Raw genomic sequence first — 15,368 nt, 5'->3', positions numbered from 1 at the left:
TGACAGTTATTTGGTTGTAAAGGGACGATGGTACTGCCTTAGCACAGCACAGCAACTGGCATCTGACGTCGGAGCATCAATTGGACGTGTTGTGTCGAAGCAAAAGGTGCACAGGTTTTTACAGAGTGGCTTTTATTGCTGGAAACCTGCTGTATGTGTACCTCTGACGCGTCTTCAGTGAAGGGAACGTCTAGAGTGGAATCGTCAGCATGCCACCTGGCGGTCGAACAGTGGCCCGATGTTCTTTTCACAGACGAGTCCCGATTTGGTGTGAAGAGTGATTCTCGACAGATTCACATCTGTATGGAACGTGGAACACGATTTAGGGACCCAAACAATGTGGAAAGAAACCGATATCGAGGAGGGTCCCTAATGGTGTGGGCAGGGATTAAGTTGACCGCTCGAATAACTCTTCATGAACTTGCACTGTTGAATCGGCAAGGTTTACCTGCTGGCAGGTATCGTAACAAGATAATGAGACTTCATGTGCGGTTGTTGCGAGGTACTGTGGACCTAGGCTTCGTAGTGATGAACGATAATGCTCGACCTCATAGAGGAAGGGGGCTGATATTTTCTTCGGAACGGAAGAATTTGAACGCATGGCGTGGCCTGGTCGCTCCCCCGTTTTGAATCCCGTATAGCGAATCTGGGATGCACTAGGAATATTGGTTGCTTCAAGTTAGCATCCACCAATCACTCTCCAAGACTTCCGAACAGCTGTGCAGGAAGAATGGGCGTTGTTGAGATTGATGACATCGTTTACAGCATGCCCTATCGTTATCAGGCCTGTACCGCTGCCAGAGGTGGTCACACCACATACAGACCACATTAACCAAGAACATACTTGTCTACCGTTATGCGTGTTGGAGATGTTTACGTTCTGTATTCTTGACATTGTTTCTGCTTTACTATCGCCTGTTTATACTGTTTGTGGCAAAATGAACGCAACTTTGTAAAATTTCTGGTTGTTGCTTTAATTTTGGACACCATTGTAGTTAGTTAATCTGCGTATATTTCTCAGAATTTGAACTGAGAGTCATGGATCCGCTTCTGTAACTCCTGTTCTCTACTTAATTCAGAACTTTGCGAAGAAACACCTATTTCGATGAAAAAGACCTGAATCTTAGAATATTAAAAAAAAACATTTTAAACAAATACGTACATCCGGTTTATAAAACAACCTTTAGTTTTGAGAGTTACAAGTTAAGTGTAACTTCAAAGTGAGTGTCGGCGAGTATTTATTTCTCTTCTCCCTTCTGCGAGCACGCTTCGTTGTATTACCCGCTCGGCGAGACGAGCCGCGGCAGTGCAAAGCGTCCTTGCGCGCCGTCTCATTTGCCTCCGCCCATACCGTAACGACTGCACTCTGCCCGTTAAGAACCTTCATATACTGCGAACCGCGTCTTCCTGAAAACAACCGTAATTTACAGACGATCGTTAAGTGCGTTCAGTTACAGCGCATAAACAACTTGCGCTCGAAATACAGCCCCTCGCTGACATATTAGAGTGATTTATTCGCCGCTCAGACGGAGAAAGCCTCGCCTTGAGTCTCGGCCGCCAGCTGCGGCGAAAAATTTCAGAGTTACTACTAATCACTTTGGAATTAGTGGTGCTAAATCACCCAGTAATAAACAACAATTAAGAATAACCGGTTCATTTAAACTCTTGCACAGCCAAGGAGAGCTGTTTACGAATAGAAATTCAATCCCGTGCTCGGTTATAAAATGTAACTCGGAGAAATAACGTTAAGTAAATTTATTTGTGTAGTCTGTAATAACACTTCTTAAGACATCTGTTAGGTGCAAATTTTTAGTGGCGGGAAACGTGGAGGTTAGTGCAGTTATTCCAGTAGCGAATTCGTCGTAACTGTTAATGTAAGTACCAGTCTCGGAGATGCAATGGCGACGTTAGCGTTAATGAATTTGTATGTCGACTTTAACTCCAGTGCCTGCTCAGTAGATCCGAGCAGTCATGAACTGCCCGGCTACTACAAAACGAATTCGTCCAAAACAGTTTGGGGCAAGTGTATGTTGGAAATTCTGAAAAGCCATCGGATGGCTCTGAGTACCATGGGACTTAACATTTGTAGTCATCAGTCCCCTAGAACTTAGAACTACTTAAACCTAACTACCCTAAGGACATCACGCACATCCATGCCAGAGGCAGGATCCGATCCTTTGACCGTTGCGATCACGCGGTTCCAGACTGAAGCGCCTAGAACCGCACGGCCACACCGGCCGGCATCAGATGACGTCTGCGTATCTCAAAGCGATTTATGCATACATCCACCCACTACCCATTATGCTACTTTATTTAATTACTGTTTTATTTTTGGTGTCTTCCAGAGTTATCGCCTTTGGTGACTTTTCATTTATTTCCTCCTCGCGACTCACCTCTTATGTTTAAGATATCTTTGTTTAGAGCGATTGCTAATAGAGCAGATGAATTAAGGTGATGCACTTTCATGACACCGGTAAAAAAAAGGTATGTCATCAACCCAAAGGTAGTAGTTTACACCAGACATTTGCCAGTCGTTGTTCTACGGGAGTGGTACTACCCGCCAGGATAGCCGAGAGCGCGACCGCGCTGCTTCCTGGACTCGGGTAGGCGCGCCGGCCCCGGATCGAATCCGCCCAGCGTATTAACGACGACGGCCGGTGTGCCGGCAAGCCTGGATGTGGTTTTTAGGCGGTTTTCCACATCCTACTAGGTGAAAACCGGGCTGGTCCCTACGTCCCGCCTCAGTTACACGACTCGCAGACATTTGAAACACATTCACACTATTTCACGATTTACACTAGACGCAGACAGCTGGGGTACACCAGTTCCGTCCCAGGGGGTATGGGGTTGCGGCAGGAAGGGCATCCGGCCACCCCTTCAAATTAACCATGCCAAATCCGTACTTAACCCTGCCGAACCTGCACACAATGCGGGATAAAGGCAGTAGCAAAAGAAAGAAAGAAAGTTCTACGGGGTGGTACTCCAGTGCAGTTCTCATACTGGACAATCACCTCATCTAGCTTGGTGTAGGCGGCTCTATAGTTTAACGTGCAGTCCAGCCAAGGGCAGTTTTATCTTTTCACGTACACGAAGCGTTGACAGAGTTGAACGGTTCAAACAAAAATTGAAAAACCAGTGAAACGTAGTTATACCAGAATTAAACGTCTCACAGAACCTTCCATATCCAAATGTGTGACTTGCACTAGCGACGTAACAAGTAATTCCATTGCAGACTTAAATAATGGGTAGACACAGACATTTCGAATCATGCACTCGGCAGCTGTATGAACGTGTGTTCCAAACACTTGCTTCAGGTATATTGCATGCACAATTGTTTCCTAGCGTAGGTATTTTCTTCTTTTACTCAGTCACTCAGTCAAATAGAAAAAAGTAAAAATGACAGCTAACAAGATTCAGTCTTTTACTGCGTCTTGTTTTCTTCCTGATTACTTTTACAACGATCGAGCTCATATTCACATGTAACACCATTATTTTGAATTAGACATAACTTGTTTCGGCCATCCCAGTTAACATGTTGTAAGTTATCCTGTAACATACATACATACACTGATCAGCCATAACGTTATGACCACCGACCTGCTATCGATATAAACCCGTCCACCGTGACCTGGCGAGGAATGACTGCTAGTCAGACACACGCACGGTGCAGGTAGTATCAGTGAGCGTGCTGTCCGTGTGTAGAATGGGGAAGGCGTGCGATGTGTCAGAGTTTGACCGAGAGCAGATTATGATGGTCTGAAGGCTCGGCACGCGCATTTCGGAAGCTGCACAACCTGACGGGTGTTCGAAGAGTGCTGTGGTAAGTGTCTTCAACACGTGGCGAAACCAAGGTGAAACCAAGTCCAGATGTCGATGAGTTGGGCGGCCAGGCCACGTTACAGATGTCGGACGCCGTAGGCTGCGTGTGTTGTATCCTGCCTACTCGTTAAATATGGGGTGCCTAGGAAACCTGCTTTCTCGGATCGCTAGACAACAATTCAAGTAATTCGTATTACTGAGTTTTTATGGCAGTAAGATAAATGACAATACTTAACTTTGAGAATTTACAGTGATGTGTTGCAAGCAAGGGGCGACAAGCAACATAAACAATCTCTTCAGTACATACAATTCGTAATACAGTTCCTAAGTCGCTGCTATACAAGCGCCTATTCTTGATGCCGCAGTCGAAGTCGGCGAACAGTGCCGTGGCTAGTTGGCGCGGCGCTTATGTTGTCTTCGCCTAGACGCCGCTGCTGTCTAGTTGTCATACAGAGGGTCGGTTAGCGTGCTATTGGCTGACGCCGTCTCACAGCCCTCTCTACTCTAACGTTCCCGCCTGGCGTGCCGACACATGACTTTACGCCGGAAGAGGGCAGACTGGTAACCCAGAACAGACGGCGAATTGTAACGGAACTAACATCAGACTTCAATGCTGAGCAGAGTACAAGGTCTGAACACACAGTGCACCGAACATACCTTAACGATGGGCCTCCACAGCCGATGACCAATGCATGTGCCATGTTAGCACCACGCTATAGGCAATTACGACTGAAATGGGCACGTGACCATCGGCACTGGACGTTGGCGCTGTGGCAAATCGTTGCATGGTCTGATGAATCCAGATACATTCTTCATCATGCCGATGGGAGGGCGCGAATGAGTCCTCTCCCAAAGCAACAGCTCCTTGACACCTGTACTGCGGGACAGAGATAAGCTGGTGGCGGCTCCATTATGCTCTAGGGAACATTCACCTGGGCACATCCACGGGTCAAGTGGAGCTCGTGCAAGGCACCATGGCGGCCAAGGAATATCGTACACTGGTAGCAGATCACATACTTCCCTTCATGATGATCATGTTTCTCGACAGCAGTGGCATTCTTGAACAAGATAGTGCGCCATGTCACAAGCCCAGGAGATCCACCACGGCCTCCTTCCTTCCATGACCTACCAAGTCCTCCTTCCTTCCATGCCACGACGCACCGCCGCTGTTATCCGTACTAAAGGTGAACATACCGACCGGCTATTCGGTAGGTGGTCATAATGTTCCGGCTGCTCAGTGTATAACACAATTACACACTGATCTGAGCGACGTAGTAAAATCTGCACAGTAAGTGGTGTGTTCATTTTTAGTATCATCTGCTGACATTTTTAATAACTGCAGAAAAGCTATCGCTAGATGAGGTAGCCACCATGGAATTCACTCGGAGCGGGAACTACTTAAATCCTCGATCAGTGTAGTTTGCTGTCATTGGAATCCAGTTGCTCTTGATGTAGTCTGTGTTTCACTCGCAAGTTCGCACAATCGGCATGCAACGAATTTACACACACACACACACACACACACACACACACACACACACACACGGGGTGCTCTCTAATTCTCGACAAGCCCGCCCACTAATGCCTTGCAACAGCAGCTCGTAATATTCGGCATCCTTCCCGCGAGCTGCTGGGTAATACGCTCTCCTCCTGCGGGAGTGGACGTCCCGTCACGTCTTCGGCGCGGCGCTACGTGCTACGTGCTCGGAGCGCGCACCAGGTAATAATTTGCGGCTCTGCGCGGCTTCTGTGAACGCGAGGTACGTGAGTCCAGGAGCCGGGCGAGTTCTCGACGCAGCTCGCTGCCTGTCCGCGAAGACTTCACCCTGTACCGGCGCTACGCATTCCACCTAAACCTGCGCGCTAAAATAAAGCCGCTTTCGTCATGATCCATTTGATTCGCAACAAGTGGGCAGCGATTCCACAATCGAGTCACGTAACCGAGACTTCATCAGAAACTGGAAGACTTACCATCTAAAGTTGTTATGCAGGTGTGCAGTTACCTGTCTTCATTATACGGCTCTCACGTATCTACCATTTGTGTGGGGGATAGGTTTAGTGGGGGCTGTAATAGAGCTAATTTAAGTAATGAGAACTGCACCAGTTACTTATTTGTTGGTACTTAGCGCAACGCTTTTCAAGAATTTATTTTCACTTTCAGATGCATTTGTGCATTTGTTTACATGAACATGTTTGGTAATATTTGTTTGTGTGATTTTCTGCTTGTCTTTCGTCTTTTTGAAGTTAGATTGCAATCGGAAAATCGGATAAAATGACTCTTTGAGTGTATTTAAAAGCTAATATTAGAAATGGGATTTTTGTTTGTCTGCTTGCAGGTATTGTCTACTGTAAATAGACAGATAAAAATCCCATTTCTAACATTAGCATTTAGAAACACTCAGTCATTTTATCTGATTTCCCGATTGCAGCCTAACCTCAAAAAGACACAAGAGAGACAGAAAATCACACATGCAAACATATTCATGTAAACAAATTCACTCGTAAAAGAGAATAAATTCTCGAACCGCGCTGTGTAAAATATCAAAAATAAGTCACTAGTGCAGTTTCCATTATTTAAATCATGAATGACACAGTTGCAGGATTTTCTGAAACATCGAATATGATGAACGAAATTAAGTTATGTAATAGAGTTGATCAAAATAAAACTCTGAAAGAGTCACGCAGCGTTTGTTTACTTAAATATATCACGTGAGTAGTAATAGTTTCGTTGTAATATGAACCACTTTCACCTCAGAGAGGGTCAGATAGTGCTGGCATGCTTATATCTTAACTCCCCTGCATAATTTCGAGGTTGACTCAGTTAATTAGGTATCACACCAAGACGAAATGCAGTCAAGTTAACTTTCATCACAGATACAAGTACAAGAAACAGACAACTACTTCACATTACTCTTCTTTCCTGGAATTTAATAGTAAGATTAATACTACAGTTTTGATGACTCTTGAAACCTCACAGAGAACAGTCGAAAAGTTAAAGAACAATTTATTACGAAAATATCTAAGAAAAATTATTGCACTCTAACAGTAATTTAAGTACTCTGTACTAGTTTAGCCTCTGCCCCCACTGCAGACAACCGGACAGTGATGCACCATAGATAGGTAAAACCAAACTTGTCATCAAAGAACTTTGAATACCACGAGTACATCCATGCAAACATGCGCCCAGTGTGAAAATTACTCAGATATGTAATTGTATTATAAATTTGTTTCCACCTTGCTTCACTAGACAATTATGAAATCACCATATTTAGAATCACGCTCTGGCAGTTACTGTATTTGAACTACTGCATATGCACTTGCACTACCTGTTAAAAAGTATTTTCTTTTGTGAGAGCGGTTACCGTTTCAACAGATGAATTTCTTTTCCCATCAAATCTGTAGAAACGTAAACAACTGATTGACAAAAAGAGTACAGCAAAAAAAAAAAAATACAAGACGGCCCCCCATTTTACTTTCACTTCCTTATGGAATTATGATATTCTAGTTTAACTGAATGGCATCACGCAAGTTAAACTTTTATTTAAAAAAATATTACAAGACGGCCACCCTTTTCACTTTCACTTCCTTATGGTATTATGATATTCTAGTTTAATTGAATGGCATCACGCAAGTTATACTTTTATATAAAATGTACACTATGCGCTAGGAATCAATTTTGTGCTGTCGTTTAGCCGTTGTCTTACATTTAATCATTTCACCTGCTCTGAGAACAGACCGCAGGCATTGTAATTCGCGCAGTCCTACAGCAGAAACATTAACAAAACTTTCCATAGTGTGCAGCATTGCTACAGGCAGATAACATACCATCGTCGCCACACGCCATTAACCCAGGACGCCAGGTCACAAAAATTCAGCGGCTCTCGGTCACCTCTGAAGATTCCAATTCGAGTCTTGTCTCGTGTACGAATAAGCTGAGGCCTCACCAGGCATACTCACCCAGCCGAAAGGCTGAGTTTCACACATTGGATGTTTTTCCCGCGTCAGCGCTATTGGAATTCCCGTCCTGTCAATCTTATCTACCTTTGCTGTTGTTCCCCAGAATTACTAAATATGAGTAGCAGTCTATTCCAGTCAACCAAAACACGGCATATTTCTGCCAACCAGCGAGTCTCCCTTGTCGAGCGTCACTATTTGCCTCATTTCCCGCTCTATGTCGCCACACACTTTAAAAATGACCAGTTTGTTGTTACACAATGACGCAAATAAACAGTGTTGAAACAGAGTGAGATTTCGGGTGTAAAAAATTTAGGTTTGCTCTTTATAGTCGCTTCGTATGTCCAGTATGCGTTCTGATTACTTTCTGTACCTGTGTACTTGTGACAAATGTAATCAGAGAATCACAGTTTGCCCGCTTTGGCCAACAGTCGAGGCTACACCATTCACCTTACGTTTTCGTTTTGCCTCTCTTCGTTCCTTAGCTAACTTGATCATCTGAACAATGTACGGCGGTGACAGTCTCATTTGGAAGCCTCGAGGTCTCATTTCTTTTCCATGCGTCCATACAGTTACGACCATCGCGGAGACGTGCTGGCGCCCCACAGCTCCCCACGCCCCTCCCCCAACCCCCGCCCTCATGTCATGCTCCCTTGATTAATGCCCAGCCCAGGCGCTGCCCACAATTACACCGCCGCCTGCTGATTGCTAGAGTCCCCTTGGAGGCACGACACGAGGGACGCAAGAGGATCGCGTCTACAAATGAGAACGTTCCATAGGGCCTCCGTAGCGTTCCACGCCACAAAACATACTTCTACGGACAGGCAGGGCTTCACACAGTGTTTGTCAACACACTGCTTAGATTCTCGTATGGTTACTACGTCAGGTTTGGAACTTTTGCAATGGAGATTCGATTCTAGTATTTAACTAACTTTACAGTAATACACAATAAATTAAACCATGACTGTGCTGCTTACGTCTGCAGTGGTGTGATCATGGGTAGGCCCAAGAACGATACCTGCTTTTTGGTATTGTATCGCGTCTCCACGTCAATCTTCCTAAGAACCTGCCGCTTCAACGGTGAATGATCGTATGACCCCTTGGTAGCAAAAAAATGGATCAAATGGCTCTGAGCACTATGGGACTCAACTGCTGAGGTCATTAGTCCCCTAGAACTTAGAACTAGTTAAACCTAACTAACCTAAGGACATCACAAACATCCATGCCCGAGGTAGGATTCGAACCTGCGACCGTAGCGGTCTTGCGGTTCCAGACTGCAGCGCCTTTAACCGCACGGCCACTTCGTCCGGCCCCTTGGTAGCAGATCTGCGCCATGTACAGTACTCCAGAGTGATCAGTCCTCTTTGAAAGGTAGGGGGGGGGGGGGGTCACTAATACCCTCTAAGACAAAAAAGAAGCAGCACCACGAAGGAATTATCCGAATGGGACGAAAATGGATAGATGTTATGTACACGTGCAGACACCCAAATGATTATAACTTCAGAAAAAAATGGAATGATTTATTCGAGAGAAAGAGTTTCAGAAATTGAGCAAGTCAATATCGCATTTGTTCACCTCTGGCCCTTACACATGGCAGTTATGTGGCTTGGCATTGATTGATAGAGTTGTTGGAGGTCCGCTGAAGGGATATCGTCCGGAATTCTGTCCTACTGGTGCGCTAGATAGTCAAAATCTCGAGCTAGTTGGGGAACCCTCTCCACAATGCTCCAAACGTTCTCAACTGGGAAGAGATACGGCGATCTTGCTGACCAAGCTAGGGTTTGGCTAGCACGAATACAAGCAGTAAAAACTCTCGCTGTGTGGGGGCCAGCATTAATTTGCTAAATGTAAGACTAGGGTTGCTTGCCATGAAGGGAAACAAAACGGGGCGTGGAATATCGTCGGCGTACCGCTGTGCTATAAGGATGCCGCGGATGGCAACCAAAGCGGTCCTGCTACGAAAAGAAATGGCACTCCCAGCAGGCGACAGTGAGATTGGTATCGCACCGTTGCTGGGAGTACCTCCAGCCACATTTTCAGAGGTCATCAGGGCTCAGTTCGACCTATGACGCCTGAAGTAACAGCGCTGTGCCTCTGCAAACCAATGGGGGAACGAGATTCGGGACTCATCACTGAAGACAATTCTACTCCAGTCAATGAGATTCCAGTGTCAGGAGACGCCCCGGGAGCAAAGGGATACCAACCAGATCGTCGCCTGCCACACGTCCCGACAACTAGGACTGGGATGCCATTTCTTTTCATAGCAGGACCGTTTGATTGTCATTCGCGACATCCTTACTGCAGATCTGCTTGTAGACGATCTTCTACACACCGTTTTGTAGCCTTCCATGGCAAGCCATCCTGAGCTTACATTTCAAAAAGATAATACCAGCCCACACAAGGTGAGAGTTTCTACTGCTCATCTTAGTGCTTGCCAAACCCTATCTTGGCCAACACGGTCGTCAGATCTATCCCCAATTGGCAACGTATGGAGCATTATGGGCAGGGTCCTCCATCCAGCTCGGGATTTTGACGATCTGACACGCCAATTGAACACAACTTGCACTGTATGCCTCAGGAGGACATCCAAGAACTCTGTCAATCAATGCCAAGCCGAATGACTGCTTGCATAAGGGCCAGAGGGAAGGGCCAACGCGATAGTGACTCGCTCAATTTGTGAAGCTCTTTCTCTTGAATCTCTGAATAAATCTACCGATTTCCGTCCCATTCGGGTAAATACTTCGAAGCAGTTTTTTTTTCTTTTTTGTGTTAGAGTGTATTTTTCCTGATGAGCTTATTTTTTTGTGCTGCTTCTCCAATTTTGTGACAGGCTGGAGGCGTTATCTAGCATTTGTCATTTTTTTTGAAATAGTTCTTGATAGCTTCCTTTGGACAGGGCCGGCCGGGGTGGCCGAGCGGTTCTAGGCGCTACAGTCTGGCACCGCGCGACAACTACGGTCACAGGTTCGTATTGTGAAACACCACATACGACGCAGACAGAGATGTTTTGGTTCGCCGTTAATCGCCGGCCGCTGTGGCCGAGCGGTTCTAGGGGCTTCAGTCCATAACTGTGCTGCTGCTACGGTCTTAGGTTCGAATCCTGCCTCGGGCATGGATGTGGTCCTTAGGTTAGTTAGGTTTAAGTAGTTCTAAGTTCTAGGGGACCGGTGACCTCAGAAGTTAAGTTCCATAGTGCTCAGAGCCCCCTTTGCACAGGTTCTCAGCTAATGTGTCACCTCTCATGTAACCCTGGTTTCCTTTACGCCCCAAGGATGTTCAAATGTTTGGATGTCTGTCGCAGGTGGGGTCATGATGGCTGACGATCGGTACCCGCAACAGCAACAGCAGCAGCAGCACGTGGGCTACGCGTGCGCCGGCGAGGACGAGGACCTGATGCTGGCCGGCGACGCCGTCGACACGCACGAGTTCGACAAGTACCTGGGGGCGCGGCTGCACGCGCACCACGCGCCGGGGCCGGAGCCCATGGACTCGAACCACAACTACCACCACCAGCAGCAGCAGCACCAGCAGCAGCTGCACGCCGCCTACTACGGCCAGCCCTCGGCGCTGGACGGGCTGGGCGGGCTGCTCAAGGCGGAGCCCTCCGCCGGCCTGGCCATGGCCCAGTACGACAGCCAGGCGTGCGCGCCGCAGGACTTCAGCGACCACCACCACCACGCCGCGGCCGCCGCCGCAGCAGCCGCAGCCGCCGCAGGCGCGCCGGCCCAGCACATCAAGACCGAGGACGACTTCAGCGTCATCCTGGAGAACGTGCGCAAGACCTGCTACAGCACCTGACCGGCCAGGTAGACCGACGGCCGCAGGATTCCCAGGTGGTCCTCACACAGCGCGACGTCCCAACCTGCAGCAAACGCCGACACGGAATCACAGCATTCTTCCCTGCTGTCGGTCGCTGCGGCGCTGCGGGTCTCGCTGGCGAGCTGTGGAGCGTTCCCACTCGCTCGCTATACTATCAACTCCCTCCGCGAGGTAAATGTTCCTACAGACTGTAGACTGGCAGAGTGGGTGGACTAGTTTCTAGAGAACCGACGTTTGAATCCAGCAGTCTTCCATTAATGGTAACGAGCCCTATCTCTTCTGAAATCCGTCAAACTTCGGCGTCAAGTCATTGTGCGACTGAACGATCGGAAACCGTCGCTGTGAAACGCCGCAGAACGTCCGATAAGAATACTAGCGCTGTCTTCGTTGTTCGAAAACGCGCGTCCCGTACAGGACTGGCCACGGACTTGAACAAAAATTATTCGAGTGATTTTGGATGCGTGTAACACAGTGTGCTAGTTGACAATATTGAGAAAGACATTAATGTATATACCGTGTACATATTTAGAAAAGAGGCTTATGGATATTTACATATACGTCCTCCGAATATATTTTAACTACTGTTAGATTTTGATGCATATTATTTACCTAAGCATTCCATAGTTTAATGAACCAAATATTTAATAAAATTTTATTGTTATGTGTAATTTTTACTGGAAACTTATATATATAAGGATTTGATGAGGTGCTACCACGCACAGGGTACTGAACTGAGAAAAACGTATCTGCGTGAGACCAACTGAGAGTCGGTAACGGATCAGGCCCGTGGCTGCAAGTCCCCGTGTTCTATGGCAGCCGACATACGATTTGCGCGGTCAGAATGAACGGACCTGCGCTACGAAAAGAACATCAGTTCCGGGGGGCCAAGAAGCCTTTTGGTATTCTTGCAATGTACTCGCCACCAGTTTCCTATAGCGGCTTAGGTACGTGCTAACTCTGCTGTATGTCTGCAGGCAGACATGTTTCTCGAGCCGTTGTGGGAATCCCAGAGGGCAGCGGAGCGCACATCCGGTCAGACGCTGCCCTCCCCTTCCCGCGACCGCTCGGGCAGGCGCCCACATTATCATAGCCGTACCTCTCCGATCCGTACCGCCCGAAACCACTGCGCTCTTCCACCTCGCACTAACGGATTTCTTACTCGTCACATCGTCCAAAATATTCCTTCAGGGGACGTCTCCAGAGAGAGACGTTTTGCCATACGAAAGACTTCGTTCAAGCACAATTGTCTTCCGACAACAATACATACAGGTATGAGTCAACTTAAAGCTGTGCCTTATGGAAAGGACCAACCGCGAATTTTTAAACTGAGCGAATGAGTTGAGTAAGAAGAATCTGTAGGCATATTTTTACAACTGCTGTGTATAAGAAGCGAGCATATTCGATGTGCCTCTCTACCAAACAATACTGGTTAGTTGCTCATCACCTGACAAGTAACGTCTTGTAACTGTTGAGATGTATGAGCACAGCAAATAGAGTGTTGTGATGAATACTGTTCAGTTGCATTCCATTGCGACTAACACACACCGTTAAGCAGGCAATCAGGCAAATGACATGAAAGATAATCGATTTCCGATGCTGCACAGCGTCTCCTGCCTACTGTAAGCACGAATTGTGATACCTAAGGTGGATACAGAGGCACGTAAGGCCCTTTAGTTCGGTTTATCAGTAAAACGGCGCCGAAGTGCACATTCGTACTGGCTGGACTAACTTCTTAACGGTGCCCCTGAGCACTATTTCCACCTAGGGCGCTGAATGTCGAACGAACATTCCACGAGAAGCCTTCTTTAAAAGACTCCCGTTCATTTCGAACAGTCAGGTTTTCTCAGAAAGCACTGAAAAATACAGGGTAATGTTGGGAAGCTACTGAGATCCCCTACTCCAGTGAAATAAAAAAGACAATAATGGAGAAGAGATAGATTCTATTAAGTAGCGTTTTTATGAGAGAAAGTATTTTTAATAATTGTGTGAGAGAGACTAACAGACATAGTTTGTGCTCTGTTACCTTCCAGCACTGCAAGACAGTCGGAACCGAGAGAATATCTCGTTTCCTACACCTCGTGGGTGAAACCTCGAAAGTAGCGGTGTCTCCTAGAAGTGAATCCCTCCGTGTTCGGATGAGACACTCATTTCTAGCCTTATCGCTAGTATAAAAAACGCATGTACTACTGAAAGAGAAAGTAATAATGCGAGTACGTCCTGATTTAGAACATCTGCTTCAACTTTGATTTGATCTCACTTTTTAAAAGGTGAATTCTTTAATTTATTAAAAATTATTATGTTTGGGTCATCAAATGGATATTAAGTTAGTTGATGGTTATAGATTAGCTTATATTTAGATATCATAGTGATTATATGAGCAATAAAGTAATTGGCTTGTTAGGTAGAACTGTCCACAGCTAAGTTTTATTGGTAAATATTTTTGGAAAGAAAAGTCTACAATTTTTCCCTCTGTTGAGGCAGATATTTCCGTCTCACGGATAAATGTCACGTATGTCATCTAAATGATCCTCAGATCTGCACAGCAATAAAACTGTACAAGGAAACCATAAGCTGTTTCTACATTTTACTGTTGTTAAAAATAATTGCCTGCCACGATTTACGATAAATTGTGTATAATATATTTTCTGTATATAAAGTGTATTTTCGGACTGTTTTTTAATTACGTACCTGTTACATAAATGTACCATACATATTTCAATAACATGTTATAATTCAAATAAATAAATCCGTTTAAAATATGTTTTTCTCGTGAATTCTTGATCCATAACAATCTCTGCAGATTTATTAGCGCAGCATTGAAACGCCACGACTGACATGGAAGGACTTGAAGGATTCCCGGTGATCAGCAACAGCATTCCGTTCATTTCAGTGACTCATTTTCACAGTTAAAAAGCAACATTCTATTGAAAGAAATGTGGAAGCAGTAGGTTTTTGTAAAGAATGTGAAGATTTCTATACAAATGGAATCTGATGACAACAAAACATCCGTTTTCGTTTGTATGTGTGACAGTACATGAAATAAAGGGTACGTCCCAGATAGTATGCAATACAGTCGACACAAGTAGTGAATACACACACGCGCGCACGCGCACACACACACACACACACACACACACACACACACACACACACACACACAAAATTCCAGCCCCTTAAACATTTAATACGCACGGATCGAATTATTTACAAACATAGTAGTTCTGTAAGCCCAATCGAGTCTGAGCGCACTAGAAGCAATGTGACATTTGCTATGACGATGTCACCAACAGTGTTGAATTGTAGTGATTTATGCCTCCTACGTAGAAAATATGTCATCAAAAGGAGATATGGTAAATATGTAAACGTCAGTACAGGGATATTACTGTGTTAGGGTCCTTCATAATGCATGATATTTCCACACATTGGTGGAGGATTATGAGTCAGTACCCAAATCGTTACAGACGCACTACAAGATGAGATACTTCTTTCCTGCGAGAATAATATCGATTTCTGTTGCTTTTATCTCCAGTGTTTCAATATTTTATTTTGTAAGCGTCAAATGTCTCACTTCAGTTTAAGCCAGCAGAGGCGATTTTTGGGTCAACAGTCATGATGACTTTTTCATCGTTCCTTGTCAAAACATAATTGACCTCCTTCTACAATGATTTACCTAACAAGCAGAAGTTTAAATCGGAACGGATTACGAAAGCAAGGAGAAACATTCTCAGCTTGACATCAAAGGACTGTTCTTTAACTCAAAAACGCACTTCATTTTT

At 45.7% G+C, this 15,368-nt stretch overlaps 1 protein-coding gene across 1 annotated transcript in view; it reads left to right on the top strand.

Annotated features, from left to right (window-relative positions):
- LOC126417121 (putative transcription factor SOX-15) overlaps window positions 1–14,349 on the top strand; it is a 261,880-nt gene extending 247,531 nt beyond the window's left edge. Inside the window, exon 6 of the mRNA XM_050085016.1 lies at window positions 11,075–14,349. Within this exon, the coding sequence (XP_049940973.1) occupies window positions 11,075–11,571 (497 nt within the window). The 3' untranslated portion in view covers window positions 11,572–14,349. The remainder of the gene's footprint in view (window positions 1–11,074) is intronic.
- Window positions 14,350–15,368: the final 1,019 nt, after the last annotated feature.

This window comes from Schistocerca serialis, chromosome 8, assembly GCF_023864345.2.
Source record: "Schistocerca serialis cubense isolate TAMUIC-IGC-003099 chromosome 8, iqSchSeri2.2, whole genome shotgun sequence".
Lineage (NCBI taxonomy): Eukaryota > Metazoa > Arthropoda > Insecta > Orthoptera > Acrididae > Schistocerca > Schistocerca serialis.
This window is presented reverse-complemented; position numbering and strand designations above follow the sequence as displayed.